This window comes from Megalops cyprinoides, chromosome 14 (assembly GCF_013368585.1).
Source record: "Megalops cyprinoides isolate fMegCyp1 chromosome 14, fMegCyp1.pri, whole genome shotgun sequence".
Lineage (NCBI taxonomy): Eukaryota > Metazoa > Chordata > Actinopteri > Elopiformes > Megalopidae > Megalops > Megalops cyprinoides.
The window spans coordinates 11,709,507-11,725,287 of record NC_050596.1 but is presented as its reverse complement, the minus strand read 5'-3'; the positions used below and the strand labels follow the sequence as shown (position 1 = coordinate 11,725,287).

The 15,781-nt window shown below is 43.9% G+C and overlaps 3 protein-coding genes across 3 annotated transcripts; 1 reads left to right on the top strand and 2 right to left on the bottom strand.

The window, feature by feature from the left end:
- Positions 1 to 1,423: 1,423 nt before the first annotated feature.
- On the top strand, positions 1,424 to 4,133 carry LOC118789243 (zona pellucida sperm-binding protein 4-like). The gene is made up of 9 exons (XM_036545588.1): positions 1,424 to 1,658; positions 1,736 to 1,926; positions 2,586 to 2,683; positions 2,767 to 2,924; positions 3,017 to 3,206; positions 3,286 to 3,433; positions 3,667 to 3,742; positions 3,813 to 3,923; positions 4,012 to 4,133. The coding sequence occupies exons 1-9, from the start codon at positions 1,424 to 1,426 to the stop codon at positions 4,131 to 4,133; spliced, it is 1,329 nt and encodes a 442-aa protein (XP_036401481.1).
- A 1,119-nt stretch (positions 4,134 to 5,252) lies between these two features.
- Positions 5,253 to 7,206, bottom strand: LOC118789242. Its single transcript, XM_036545587.1, has 2 exons — positions 5,869 to 7,206; positions 5,253 to 5,557 (listed from the first exon to the last, which is right to left on the bottom strand). The coding sequence occupies exons 1-2, from the start codon at positions 6,914 to 6,916 to the stop codon at positions 5,253 to 5,255; spliced, it is 1,353 nt and encodes a 450-aa protein (XP_036401480.1). The 5' UTR covers positions 6,917 to 7,206.
- Positions 7,207 to 8,310: 1,104 nt separating this feature from the next.
- On the bottom strand, positions 8,311 to 9,808 carry dnajc28 (DnaJ (Hsp40) homolog, subfamily C, member 28). The gene has a single exon (XM_036544731.1). The coding sequence runs from the start codon at positions 9,691 to 9,693 to the stop codon at positions 8,569 to 8,571; it is 1,125 nt and encodes a 374-aa protein (XP_036400624.1). The 5' UTR covers positions 9,694 to 9,808; the 3' UTR covers positions 8,311 to 8,568.
- Between the last annotated feature and the right edge of the window lie 5,973 nt (positions 9,809 to 15,781).

Genomic DNA, 15,781 nt, shown 5'->3' with positions numbered 1-15,781 from the left:
TTACCCTCATCAAAAGGCATGTTTGTCCCTTATGTTTTATATTTTCAGTGAATCCCCAATAACTAAACTTGAGATTTATAATAACTTGAATTACATAGTTTATTAATATGACCATAAGGCAAATTGATGATTTGTGAATACACTACTAAATTACTTTTTCATCATAGATGAGACTACTTAATGCTAGTTCATGGAGATTTATTGTATATTATGAACCATGTTTGTCTTTTTTAATTCCATTCATAGCAGAAGAGTTGGCTAATACATCCCAGCCATGTTCTCCCAGGGAATCTTTAGAATTTGCTGATGATGCATCCTCAGTGGGGGAACCTTCTGACCATCACTCATCTGCATCTTCCTCAAAGGATGGAAAAAACTTCAGGAGGCATTCTGGAAAAGAAAAGAAAAACAGTAGGCTACCTCAAGGAAGGACATGTTACCTGAGATGAAAAAGTGCCCCCTCCACATTGTCCTATAAACCAATTAATCCCAATACCATCCTCTGTAGCCAAAGCCAATTCCAACATATCTGTCTGTAGTACACTAGGAGAAAGTGTTCAGTAACTGAATAGGTACAACAGCCATTCTCAGGCACATGGATTATACTGTCCAAGTGCTATATTTCTATGTTATATTAATTTCGTATGTTTAAAATTATTGTTTGTAATGCAATTTGATTGTCTATGCAATGTTTAAAATCAAATTAAATCAGAGCATAACCGTCATTTCTTCCCTCTTAGTTCACAGTAAGATAATTACCGTTAAGTTTTCTTCTGTTTTACGGTGGCTGTTTAAACTGAAAATGTGGTTGTCCTAATGGCTGGAATTAATTTTAGTGAAATTTCGGTGAGGTCTAATCTAGATGCCTAAAAAATTTGTTACGTTTTTTTTCTGTTAACTTTTTTCTTATGACATTTTTGAGCAGTTTTTTCAGTGCATTGCATTAAATTATTGTCATTTGGCCTATGGCCTGGCATTTTGTCAAAACTTTGCTCACAAGAAAACTTCGCTATCACAGAAGGCATGCAGTTTTAAACCGACCACAATCTTAACACAGCATGCTCATGAATGGCGCACACAACAACATTGGCTACCAGTAGCTACAGTTCAAGAACAGCAATAAACGTTGTAGCCTATACCTGGCAAGTAAAAACATGATCTATTTAAATCTAAATCTAATCTAGTGCTCGTAAATTTAACGCTTCTGACTGGTTTCGAAGATTTACGAATTTATCTTTAACCGTTTGCTGTGACACGATTAGCCTTCCGTGGGCGTGCAGCCGGCTAATCAGCGAAATGGATCGCACCTTCCTGCATGATGACTTTGTTCAATTAGCCTACCCAGTGGATACAATCAGATCGCCCAGGAGGCTATTTAAACGACTGAGGGCAAGCCCTCAGTACTTCACGGTCTCGCTTCAGCATGGCACAGTTTGAGTTGGGCAGAGAGTGGCTTGTTAGCGGGCTCGTCGCGCTTCTTGCTGTAGCGGTAGCTGTTGCGCAGAAGGACGGACAGAGTTATGTCTTGTCTGAATCTCAGAGATGCCTAGTTGAAGCTCCTGACCGGATCGCTTGCGGTGAACCGAACATTGACGACGCTGAGTGTGCTGCCATGGATTGCTGCTTTGACGGGCAGCAGTGCTACTACGGAATGGACGGTATGGCCTGTGATACTCGGTGACTTGTCTTTATCTGAAATGACCCTTGCTCTAAATCCGCTGCTTTCGTTTATTAGTGACGGTCCACTGCACGAGGGACGGTCAGTTCGTGGTCGTGGTGGCCCGGGATTCCACTTTGCCTCCGCTGAGTCTCGACTCCGTCAGCCTGCTGGAAGGAGACAATGTGCCAGCCTGTGCTCCTGTTGGCATCACGGCAGCCTTCGCAGTCTTCCAGTTCCCGGTCACTGCTTGCGGGACTACAGTGAACGTGGGTTTGGTTGTACCTTAAGCTACTAATTCGTGTTAAACTGCTCTACATCTAGACATGGGTTAACTTCCTGGAATGCAAAAGCCAGCGTGCTAAAGATCTGTCATGTTTATCATAGTATGCTCGGCTTCCATCAGACTGCACCAACTAACTTGTGGTAGGGGCCTGAATAGTGTTAAGCTCGCACTCACTGGTCTGGGAGTGTTAGCCTGGTCTGACACTGTTGCTTGTTTAAATTTTGAATGGATACACATGTTCTATTGTGATGGAAGTTGCCCTGGATAAGGGTGTCTGCTAAATGCATGTAATGGTTGAGCTTGTATTAATTCTGCCAGCTGGAATTCCTATTTGAATCATGTTGTGCTTGAGGTATCAGTTGGCATGTGTTTGGTATAAACCAGTTCAATGCCCTCACTGAAGTGCTCTGAAATATGTTGCACTTTGACTGACTGCTCTGGTGCAGTGTTGCATAAAGCATGATTTCTGGCAGGCAATTTCCAATCCCTGCATAGTCTAAATGGCTGTACTCTAGGCCTGGTTTGATTAGGGGAAAGCCTGCTCCTGATACCTGAATCTCCACTACAGTAGAGATGTACATGCATTCCAGCTTTCAAGGATAAACCACCTCTAATTTGGGTACATGAATGGCCGCCTTGCAGGAGGAAGGTGGCTACGTGGTGTATGGGAACAAGATGGTGTCGTCCTATGAGGTTGGGGTCGGACCCTTTGGCTCCATCACAAGGGACAGTCACTATGAGTGAGTGGAGTGTTGCAGGGGATCTGGGTCTCGGGCATACCGCTGCACCGCTATGTGGTCCTGACTGACCTCTGTCCTGGCAGACTGTTCTTCCAGTGCCGGTATCTGGGCAGCGATGTGGTTTCCCTGGTGGCTGATGTGAACACGCTTGCCCCGCCCTCCCCAGTAGATGATGAAGGACCCCTCCGAGTGGAGCTCAGACTGGCTAGTGGACAATGCGCCACAAAGGGATGCAGTGACGGTAACGGAGGTCTTCTAAATGGTCTAATATCACCACCCCCACATGGAACACTAATGCGCGCACCCCCCTTTTTTTTCCCCTGATCTCATTAGCAAATGCGTACGAGTCCTACTACGGTGAGGCTGACTACCCTGTGACCAAGGTCTTGCGGCAGCCTGTGTATGTGGAAGTGCGTATCTTGGAGAGGACCGATCCCAACATCGTCCTGATGCTGGAACACTGCTGGGCAACTTCCAGCCCCAGCCCCCTCAGCCTGCCCCAGTGGAGCCTTCTGGTTAATGGGTAATTCAAGCTGTCCTTGCCCTGTGTAATTTGTAGGTGGGGCCCCTCCCCTTTACATGCTCATTTGGAATCTCCCCAGGTGTCCCTACCAAGACGACCGCTACCTAACCACCTTGGTCCCTGTGGACAGCTCCTCTGGCCTTCCGAACCCCACCCACTACAAGCGGTTTGTCGTCAAGATGTTCACTTTTGTGGATGCCGCTTCCCTGGCCCCCCTGATGGAGAGGGTAAGGTTGCAGTCACTGCTGTGGAGGCTGGCTTGACACCCTCCCTTCCCCTATAATGTGATGCACTGTCCTATCGCTTAAGCATATGACTGCTCCAGCTAATTGTTCTGCATGGTGAGTCAGACTTGTTGGCTACACCTGTTGTGGCTTGTGAAGCCTCAGTCCCATCACTACTGTGCTCATCCATACGGAAAAGGGGCTGGCTTCTGACCCTCCCTCTGCCGCCTTCCCAGGTGTTCATCCACTGCAGTACAGCTGTGTGCTACCCATCCGCTACCGACAGCTGTCAGCAGAGCTGCGGCAGGCAAAGTGAGTGGCGCACCCTGTGATTCGCTGAATCCGTGTGGATGTTCCTGTCTGACCGCTGCCTTTTCCTCAGGGAGAGCTGCTCCTGATGCACGGGACTCCAAGGACACGGTTATGGTTTCCAGTGGTGAGCTGATCCTGACCGACTCGGAGCGCTCGGTTTCTGACATGAGGGTTTCTGAAGGTGAGGGTGATGCTGCTGTAACTCCTTTGCTGTGCAGGTGTTGAGGAACCCTGTAATCATGACTGTCCCTCCTTTCCCCCCCTGACAGTGCCCCAGCTCCTCAACTATGCCCTGCTGGGAGTGGCTGCCTCGGTTGTGCTTTCGGTCTTTGCCCTGGTGCTAGCTGTCGTGTGGAGAACAAGACCTCAGCTGGAGACCATGAAATTGTGATTGCTGGATTTTGAATAAACTTGATAAGCTAATTGGATGTATAGTCTTCACTACCACCCCCCCCCCCCCCCCCAACCTTTCTACTCCTGTCTTGTGGAACTGCTTTCATGGCAAGTCAAGTGTGAAAGGTACACTTATGGAACTCGATCAAGAACTTGGTCTTAACTGGTTAAATACTGACATTGTATACAAACTTGTTCTTACTCGCTTCAGCACTCGTGACATGCATAATTCTAATGATGGCACTCTACCCCAAAATGCAGTATGTGGGGCCTTTGTACCCTTCAGAAGATTACTAGTTTTAAAAGCAGTAATCAACTTGGTATTTAATGTGGTGTTAGACCTTTTATAGCCATGCACTTAGGTGTTCTCCTTTTTGCCTGATTCAAAGTAATGTTGCACAGGCACACAGTACAGTGGTGGTTATGGCAAACCTGTAAGACTCCACATAATTCTGCATTAGCAGTTTGGTTTTTAAGTTCAGTTTCACTTAATCTTAGGTACAGAATTACTGTTAAATTAATGCTGATTTACTATTGAATATAAATTCAATGAGTTTGAACAGTAAAACTTGTCAATTGCTAACCTGCAGTTCCCAAAATTAAATGAGCTCTAATTCTACATTAACTTTAATACAATAATGGCAGACTGTTAGTACTACAAACCCTTTATCAGCAAATAATCATGGGCAAATTGCATCACCAGCATGTGAATAAATCCTAAATGTACTGGCCAAAAGGGGTCTGTAATCATCTAAGATTTGGTTCAGCATACATGAAAAATGTACTTTATGTATGTAAACCAATAAGGCACACCAGCATTTGCTTTATCTAAAGCTCCCTATTGGTGTACTTTACAGGTGTATAAAAAAGATCACAACTCCATTGAAACAATCCTAAGATCCTGCTTTGATATGAAAAGAGTACTTCAACTTTATTTCAACAAGAGCATTATTCATATATTTGATTAACATAACAGCTTTGGCTGTTCCATTTCTGGCTTCTGGAGACGGGCCCATCTGCAGCTGTGTGATTGAGGCCGTCCTGCGCGCCGGGGTTTGTCGTTCTGCTGCAGCGAGGTGCACCAGACTGCTTTAATGCAAAGAGGCTTGACCCGCAGCTACTGGGGCTGCTGCTGAGTCTGAGGCTGAGGCTGAGAGAACCTGCCGAGCAGCTGCTGCAGCTGCTGCAGAAAGTGGGCCTGGGCTGACTTCATCTCCCGCAGTACGTGCAGCTGCATGTCCAGCGCCTCCTGGTGTAAGCGCAGCTGGAAGTCTCTCTCCTCGCGAAGGCGCCTCTCTTCCCTCTCCTCCCGCTTCTCCTCCAGGGCCTCCAGCCGGTCCATGAGGACCCCGCACATGACGCCCGCGGCCTGCTCCATCTTCGTCTTCTTCACCCTCCTCCTCGGCGGACGGCCGCCAACACCTAAAATGTAAAAGGGAAAGATGAAACATTCAAGTGTTGGGGCTTTAAAGGCCTAGTCAAGTTACCTCTTATGAATGTCGAAAAATATGTGTAAGGAATATGCAGCTCCTGTACAATGAAAACATGCATAAATGTCACAAACAGCATAGGCAAAAATGCTACACAATATTTGTTTGTTAATGAAATATATATTTTAGTTATATTTTTCTCAAAATGCTTCATTTCATCTTTCCTAATTCCAAATATTCTCAAGCTGTATCCATTTTGAAATACTAATCAATTTACTAATGGATATGTGTGTTACCACCTACCACGTCTTTCCTCGGAGGCTGGGCCATGTGTCGCAGTTGCAGGACAGTCTCCTTCATCATGGACTTCACGAAGATCAGGGGCTGGACTGAACTCCGGCGGGTCGGCAGAAGCAAAAGTTCTTAGTTTCGATCCAGATGATGACATTAATGGCCAGTTCTCACGAGGCCTTGCCCCTTCACTTCCTCTACCATCCACTTCAGGCAGCGAGTGGATCCGTATCTCTTCATCCACAGGTACATGATCTGCTGGGCTTTCTGGAGATGGTGGTGTCAGTGTCCCCGGGTACTGATTCGATGTTTGCATGCTATTCTGGGTGGATGAAGGATTTGTGGGTGGCCGATTGCCCCAAATGGCATTGCATAGGTGCAGAAATGGCCACTCTTTTCCATCTCGACCATTTTTGTTGCTGTGGTGCGTTATTTTTTTGTATTGGATTTTCATCCACTTCAGCTTGCTTTGCACCTGCTTCTTACTCCTCACGATGCCCCTCTCTGCCAGCATCTCCGCAATTGTCGCGTACACTGCAGCGTCTCGGACAGTGCCGGACATTCGCGCATGGATCTCCTCTTCGGCGCGTATCTGGAGAAGTTCTCGCGTTTCCCAATCCAGCCAATTTCCAAGGAAATTCTTACCGCAGTTCATACAGTTGTAACGATGACTCGGTTTGTTAATTTCGTTGCGTTTCACCGTGCTGTCCTGGGGTTCTTTACGTTCCCCAGCACAATCCCGAGATCTCATCTCGGCTGTGGATCCAGACTCACTTATGTCGGTCATATAACTGTATTCGCCTTTTGTCGGATCCAGTCCCGTCTGCTCGTTATCTATATACTGTAAATCCATGCACACTTCATCTTTGATGTCACCCAACCTATCGCCTTCAGTTTCGGCTTTTTCAGAGTTAGGGAAGGCCACAGAATCAAACTGTTTGGTTTTGAGACATTGCGGATCAAAGGTCACATTTTTAGCTTGACTGGAGTCCGAACAAGCGCCAGTGGCCATCTCTGACACGCTGTCCTCGTGAGGTTCCGTTTTTACACACAGATCCATAGCTAACTGGTATACAGCTAAATTAAACCTGTTGTATCACTGGCCACTGTGTGGATTCCTGGTTTAACACGCTCGGGTTCCGGTTGTCAAATGACCCCACTGTTGCATACTTAACTCCCATTTGTCTGGTTCCGTGCTGAATAACACACAGACAATGGTTAGAATCACATCATTAGCAAGCTAAATTTGTCAACTGTAGGGCTCTGGAAGATGTGTAGCAATGTAGGTAACTAGCATTGGTTTTTAAGGTAATTAACGTCAACTTTCTTTTAACTTTAGTAAGCAAGCTATCTGTGAATATTCATATTATTGTTTTTTTTACCATTTTAATTGAATAAAGCTGATTTCCGACCCACGTCAACTTTCTGATATGAAATGTATAGTGGAATTAGGTAAAGACAGTTACAGCTAACGTTAGCTGGTAGCTACTGAGCGTGCAGTTGCTACTACCTCCTAGACTACTACTAGCTTGACGAATTTCAGCAACATACTAGCTGTCATACTAATAGTCTGTTCTGTTTTTATTTTTCAGTGTCTGATTTCTCGCTTTTAGCAAGCAGAGTGGCCAAAATTAGGTATCTGACATCTTTTCACGAACGATGTTGCTTTGTTTTCAACACACAAGTTCTCTGCCTTCGTCTTCATTTGTTCTGTGACGGCCGAAACTGAAGGAAACGTGTTATACTGCCACCTACTGCACCGGAGTGAGACGGTGTGGCGACACTAGATGTTTGCAGAAACACAGATTTGGAAGATCCTCCTTCAAACCAAATGGCAGAAAGTTAAACGTTTACCTCACGTTTTTAAATGATAAAATTACGATGTTACCTATAAGGGCAAATCTAAATGCATATAAGTAAAATATAAGTTACCTTGGATAAGGGAAAGCATACCGTTGTTCAATATACTAAGAAAACATTGTTCAAAGTATATACTCTTGAACCAATATTTGCATGTAGCTTAACATAAAGAAAAATAGATTGTTAAGATTCTAGAATGGACAATGTGTATTTTTTCTGTACCTGACTGATCACGGAAAGACAAAGGCTTCATACTTTGTCTGCTTTGCCTCTCTATTTTTATGGACACCAGAGGCAAAACTACAGAACTTAACTCATCCAAATGCTCATTAATATCTCATTAATATTCTCAATCTCAGGGGCCTTTACCGTAGTCACTGTTTTACCACAGGGAAGGTTACCATGACTTCCTTCATCTAATCAGCAGACACATGCACTGACCATCTTCATGATTTAAAGTGCGGTGTGAAGAGAGATGAACCCATTCATCTAATCCATACAGGCATCACACTATGCACAGATATAACCATTTTATTATAATTTGAATGTATATATTATTTAAGTGAAATTTCCTATTTTTTTACAGTGGAGAAAATGAAAACCAATATTACATGAGTCGTGTCTGGGATGTGGAGAAGAGCAATCATGCATTCAAGGACATCTTGTGCTTCAGACACACAAGACACAATTACAGTATTATCATTTCCCTGTATTTTCAGTCATTTCAACAATTAATGCTCGAGACACCTCATAACTATGCACTGCAATGCAAATGTTTGGCCACACACCATGGCTTCAATATGAGCAGATCCTACAGGTGTGTCCTGTGCACCAACTGACCAGAGCATCAGGTTACTTCAGCAGATTTTGCACCCATGAGAGGAGTCCTTGCCTGGTGTGTTCGTTTGTGTTTGCCCTGTCCCTCTCCTCATTTGCCTCCCTCTGTCTCCGTTTCTCCAGCCTCCTCTCTCGGTCGGCTTGCAGAGCTCGGTCCAGCTCACGCTGCAGGCTAAAGTGAACCATCTGCTTGCTGAGCAGAGGGACGATCAGGTTGAAGTTGTCCACCTTTTTGTTGAGCCGAACCAGGTCGTCGCTGAAGGACTGGCAGTGCTGCTGCCACTGGGCCTGCTCCGCCGGGGTCAGGGGGTCCCCCAGCTTCGCCCGGTATCCCAGCAGCCCAGCCCGCAGCTTGTCCACCGTCTCCCTTATCTCCTTTTGGGCCACGATCCACTGCGGCTGGTATCCGTTGTCGATGAGGATGCGGTTGAGGTTGTGCGTCATGGGGTCCACGTACGGGTTGTGGTCAAACTTCCTGAGGGGCTTCCCTGAGCCGCTCAGGTTGTGGAAGTCACCCCGGGCCATGGACTCTTGGATGAGGTCTTCCACCAGCCGCTCCACGGCCTGAGTGATCTTGATTTTGCGGCTTCGCAGACGCACGTCGCGCGCCGACAATGCCCCCTCTTCCGCCAGCGAGGACCGCTCCAGCTCCCGCCTCCGGTACTCCAGCACCTGCTCCGTGGCCCGGTCGACACGGAACTGCCGGTACTGCCGCTCGCGCTGACTGGGTGTGCCCGCGCCCACACCCTCATAGCTGAGGTAGTGCCTGTGTTGGGGGGCCTGGCCCTTCGCCTTGGCCTCCTCCTCCTCCTCTTCCGCTCCGCTCCGCGCCTGCTGCTGGGCCGCCCGCTGCCTCGCCAGGTGGGCCAGCACGGCCCGGTAGGCCTCCTCGATCTGGGAGAAGAGGGTGGGGTCGGCCGTGGGCGCGCCGGAGTCGGGGTGGTAGAGCTTAGCCATTCGCAGGTAGGCCTCCTTCACTTCGGCCTGGCTGCTGTCCTTGTCCTCCGGCAGCTGCAGCAGGCGGTAGCTCTCCCTCAGGCTGCGACTCCTCCTGTAGCTGTGGCTGAGCTGGCGGAGAGAGAGGTGCCACAGGGGCAGCAGGGCTCCGTAGAGCTTCCCGCGGTGCAGCCACAGCAGCATGGAGCAGCACGTCGACAGCGGCCCTGCACAGGGAAGGAGCCAGCACTGCTGAGCACACCACCCAGCACAAAAACTGTATCATCCATGGAATCTGTATATGTTACACTCTGCTACACTTTTGCTACCCAAGAAGCTAAGAATAAAAATACAATGGCTACACTCAACAGCTTGGGATAAAGCAGTAATACGCATTATTGCATAGGATCAAAGACTCAAGTATAGCTTGCTCTATATTAAAAGATACCTGGGTAGGCACAAAAAGGGCAAGAAGGGCTACTTGATTTTGATACTTGAATATGACATAGGAATTTTTGATGGAATCCTCATGTTGGAATTTCCACATTACCAATATCTGTGTGCACACTTTAAAAAGAAAACATGATTGTCATGTCATAGTTGGCCGTGTGTCATACAGGATGCCCAAAACCAAGCTGGCTATAATGTATTTGTATAATGTGCAAGATACCAATACAAGATGAATATTGATGCAAAAATTATATCGACAGAAGCTTGAATTACAAGCTCTGTTGTAACAAACTACTTTATTTAATTTGCATAACGATACACTGAGAATTTCTTCATCGTGGTAACCCACTAGTTTTCGTTCCGACTCAATAACCGAGACTTGACAAACCTGTTAAAGAGAATATTGACCTTTACATCTTGACAGTTAACTTGCTTGACATTTCTTATAGGTGTCGGCTTCAGAAACTGTAATAGGCCAGCGCAAGGACTGGTGTAACTAACTACCTATACCAGCTAACTAACACAGTCATGCACACATATCATGGCACGTTAGCGTGGTTTCAAATTTAAGTAGCTTGATAAACAAGTTCGCAAGGCAGCTAGCTGATTCAAGTAGCTACGGCAATATGACCTAGCTAGCTAGTTAGCCTCTGCTTCAATAAGCCAACTGCTAGCTTGTCATTAACGGAGGACGCTAGATGCAAGCTTGCTAGCTATGTAGCAAAGAGTAATCAGTTGGAAAACATATATTTCAGCATAACCTCTGTGGACAGGTTACCGTACAAATAGAACGCCATACACTTGAATCCAGCGGAAACTCCGCTTTAGAAGGTCAATCCATATTCATGCAGCGTTAGCCAGCTAGCTACATAACACCTTTTTCAAAACGTCGATTGTTTTGTAAAAGTGAATGCTGGGACATGTAGTTCTTCTAGGGTAGCGTGCATTGTGGGAACCAAGAATAGTGGTTTCCCTGCGGCGTTTCCATTGTAAATAAAATCCGAAGATCGACACTACACTGTGAAATGGTGCTACCAGAATTTTTCTAAGATATAGGGTCCTGTATAGGTTGCGAAGAAGGTTGGATAAGACGCCTACGCAGTCTTGCCTTTTTGGACGATGCAAACGGCGAAAAATTATACGCAGATCAGTGGAGTGATATCAGTGCAAAAAAGAATTAAATTCGCTTTTTACAACAATTATTGCGTGTATTAATTGAATCTGGGTCTCAAATTGAATTTCAAATTGTTACCATATTAATAGGCCTACCTGTACTTCAACTTCAGTTATTTTTGGCAAGTTCTTCCTTCCATACCAGACACGTGTACAGTTTAGGCTAATTAAATGGCCCAAATTCCACCTGGTGTATTAAGCAAGTGTAGAACTTGCTTACCACAGTACAGGGGGAAATTATGAAACCAGGCAAAATTTATTGTATATATTGTCTATTCTGGGGAGGCTTATACACACTGATGCTAGAAATGCATATATAACATATAACACATATATAATTTATTTATATAACATTGCATTTATCATAGTTTACTTGCTTATTTTGCTTTAACTCTTTTTTTAATGTTTGATTCGTAACTATGGGTGTAACTTTGTACAAAAGAGCAGATTTACAACAAATTATTAAATAAAATGTTTCATTCATAAACAACATGAATAAAACAATAAATCAGATTAAGGGATTATTAATACCATTATATTTACATTTACATTTATTCATTTGGCAGACGCTTTTATTGAAAGCAACTTACAAGTGAGGTAGACCACAACACAAGCAAAAATATTTTTGTCAACAATATTAGAAGCACTGCATGACCAGGTTTCAACGGTTGGCCAGGCAAAGCTAGCTGGTAGAGCTAACGAGTGAGACATGAGAAATTCCTTTAGGGGTAGTGTGTCAGGTGCTCAGGTGAGAGCAGAAGAGCTGTGTCTTCAGATGTTTCCTGAGGACACAGAGGGACTCGGCAGCACGGATCAAGTGTGGAAGTTCGCTGCGATGCGACGGGACCACTAGACGCCGTTTGGTAGCAGAGCGGAGCAGGAACATAGGCTTGCAGTAGTGAGTTCAGGTAGGTAGGTGCAGTTTTGTTGGTCGCCCTGTACACAAGCTTTGGGTCTTGAACATGATGCGGGCAGCTACTGGGAGCCAGTGGAGCGAGACCAAGAGGGGTGTAACGTGAGCACTTTTTGGTTGGTTGAAAACCAGACGTGCAGCCGCTTTCTGTATCAACTGCAAAGGCTTGATAGTACATGCAGGTAGGCCAACCAAGAGAGCATTGCAGTAGTCCTGCCTTGAGATGACCAGAGCCTAGACATGGAGCTGCGCAGCATAGTCAGATAGGTAGGGGCTGATTTTCTTGATGTTATACAGCACAAATCTGCATGATCTGGCAGGTGTCGCAATGTGTTCAGTAAATTTTAAATTTTAAATTTTTAGCTGGTTTTGTGACCCTTTGTGACTGTAAAGTCAGTAAGTATTAAATCTTTCACCTTAACCAACATATTTCCATTGAATAGGCTGATGGATAAAATGATACAACCAACATAATTTGACAGTGCTTTACATACATACTACTATTATATACAAATGGCTATGGAACCAGTTGGCAGCAGAGTGTAGAGTCATCTGCATAAGGATGAACTTGTGCAACCTGCACAATAATTGGCCATTAGGCATTTACATTACTTTTACATTTATTCATTTATCAGATGCTTTTATCGAAAGCGACATACAAAAGTGCATATAGTGGGCAAACAGGCACAAGGGCAAGATGTGTACAGGTCATACAATGCAGATAGTGCTGAGGCTGAGCACAAGGTCAGTGTAGCGAGACAGAACTAATCTGATCTAAGGCATGGCATAACTCCATCACTGGCTTCCCCCCGATGTTATCTGGATCCAGTTTTTGAAGAATCAGCATGGACATGTGGTCTGCAGTTTCCCTTCCCCGAAAAATGTTAGGTTTTTTGCTGTTCAGTAGAAAATTCAAAGCCAGTTCATCATTAGCTGCACATCCTTTTAGGAGCTACAAATAAGAAATTAAACACTATCTGTCACCCCGCGTGATATTATCAGATAGTGGGTACATCTGTTACTTTTGTGCACTAAGTGTGACAAATATATGAATTCTTAGGAAATAAACAAATGAATGCTAAAAAAAGACACTAGTGTGCTAATAACATGCCATTTTTGTGTTGGTTGATATCCACCCATCCTGTTTACGTACAGTACCAGTCAAAAGTTTGGACACTCTTTTCTTTATTTTTACTATTTTTCACATTTTAGAATAATAACAAAGACATCAAAACTATGAAACAACACAAATGGAATTATGCAGTGACCAAAAAAGTGTTATAAACAAATCAGGAATTCAGATGAGCCTGAAAGGAGGAAGAAGTGAGCACTAATGTAGTCGCTTGATACTCTCTCAGCAGCATGGTCACTGAAGATAATTTTTTATCATTGTTAGCATACATTATGAGCAAATGTTGCACCAATACTTAAATTTTCAATGGACTGCCAAAAAAAATTAAAAAACTAAAGTCGAGAAGGGAAACCTTCGATTTTGCTTTTTCAAAAAGTGCTGATTCTGCTCTTCGGTGCTGTGAGAGTCGGATATGATGCGGGGCAGTGAGGTAAAATTCTTCTGTCCTTCTTTGAGAAAACTACTACTGACTACTGTGTTGAATTGAATCAGCTTATGATATCATAAGTGAAAGGGAGAGGCAGAGACAATTTTGTAGCGAACAGCGTCAGTGAGTACAACCACGAATATGAGACTGAATGTTCTCACTTTTTGAAAAAGCAAAATTGAAAGTTTACCTTCCCTAATTTAGGGGTTTTTTTGGCAGTTCAGTGGAACATTCAGAAATGATTGATCACCAGTTAATCTGAAATTGGGGAGTATGCAGGGTGAGGCCGACTTGTCTGTAATTCCAAGAAGTCAGACATTTACTGGGTATGTCCTGGGCCTTGGAGAAGTGGGCCTTATTGTTCTGCAGTTCCATCCTCCTGATCTGGGTGTCCTTGCTGACTTTGCGTTTGTAGGTCAGCTTCAAAACCTCACTGCCCAGCAACTTAGTCAATTCTCACTGCACTAAAGAGCAGAATCAGCACTCTTTGAAAATGTAAAATCGAAAGTTTCCCTTCCCTAATTTTTTTTTTTGCAGTCCATTGGAAATTCAAGTATTGGTGCAACATTTGCTCATAATGTATGCTAACAATGATAAAAAATTATCTTTAGTGACCATGCTGCTGAGAGAGTATCAAGCAACTGCATTAGTGCTCACTTCTTCCTCCTTTCAGGCTCATCTGAATTACTGATATAAAAAATATAGTGTGAACAAATATAAATGATATAAGGTACAGGTACAAGATTAATACATAGATGTGTAACATGACTACAACTGAATGGAAAAAATAACATGCATTGAGCGCTAATGGTACATTTATCTAAAATTCATTTTTACAAGGTTTTTGAAAAAGTAGAGTTGAAAAGTTTCCCTTTCTCAATTTTTTTTAGGTTTTTGCTGTACAGTGGAAAATTCAGAGTCAATTTATTATTAACTGCACATCCTTTAAGGGCACAACTAACATTAAATTGGGCGTTATCTGTCACCCCTGCATGGTGTTAGATTAGATAGCATGGGTACATCTGTTACTCTTGTGTACACAGTGTGACAAATATATGAATTCTTAGAAAAGAAACAAATGAATGAGAAGAGTATGAAATACATGACATAAAGTAAAGGCACAATCTCAATAAACCACCTTGTAACATAACTAAAATTGACCTAAAATAAAAAAAAGATAGAGTTCTTGACTTAAGGTTTGCATTCATCTAAAAGATGTGTTTTGAAAAAAGACAAACCATAAGGGTTCTTGGTTCCTCCAAAACTTTTCTGGCCAAGATTTTGTGTGACGTGGCTTCATTTTGATATCAATCATTTTAATGGCGCACATTCTTTTGTAAGTGTTTCTACTGACTTGAGAATATGTGATTAGTGTGTGCTAGCAGCTTGCAGTTTTTTGTGTTGACTGATATACACCAATCCTGTCTACATAAGTGAAAGAGAGTGATTGATCACTATTAAAGTACATAAATAATTCCAGACAAAACCCTGCTTCAAAATATGTCGGTTTATTAACCTTAGTTGTCAGTCAGTGTCTGTCAGTTATGGTAAACTAAGAGGCCAGTACACAGAAGTAGTGGAGAACAGGCCAGTTCATGAGTAAAAATGCTACTACACAGCTGTATGATTTCAGGGTCTTTTGAATGTTCACAAATAAAGGAAGAATAAAAGAAGAATCAGTGACTGTGAGCTTCCATTATGTTACAGTGTTCCCCTAAAAATTAATCCTGGTCATGTGTGAAGTCTCCTTGGTTCCTATGCGTCTGTGACAGACAGCCTTCACCACCTCTCCCTTGAACCTAATTGTTAATTGTCACTCATTTCTCAATTGTGTGCACCTGAATTTGTCTGGGGAACCAGCGTATTGGCTAGCGAGTCGCACCTGAGTAATTGAAGGTGGACTAAAAAGAGGTGTGGCTGGAGAGCAGGAGGGAAGGCTCATCTTGTCCTTGCTTTTGGTTGGTATAGGCTGCTTTCTTCATCTTTGTTGTTTGGTTTTAAAAATAAATTATTGTTTCTTTTAACCTTTGTTCCCTTCTACACATTTATGGTAATCAGTAACTTCTCCCCTCAGGAGAAGTTACTGATTATATCCTCGGCCTTGGAGTAGCAGGCCTTGTTCTGCAGTTGGAGGCTGATCTGGGTGTCTTTGCTGACCTTTTGTCTGTAGGTTAGCTTCATCGCCTCTCTTGGCCAA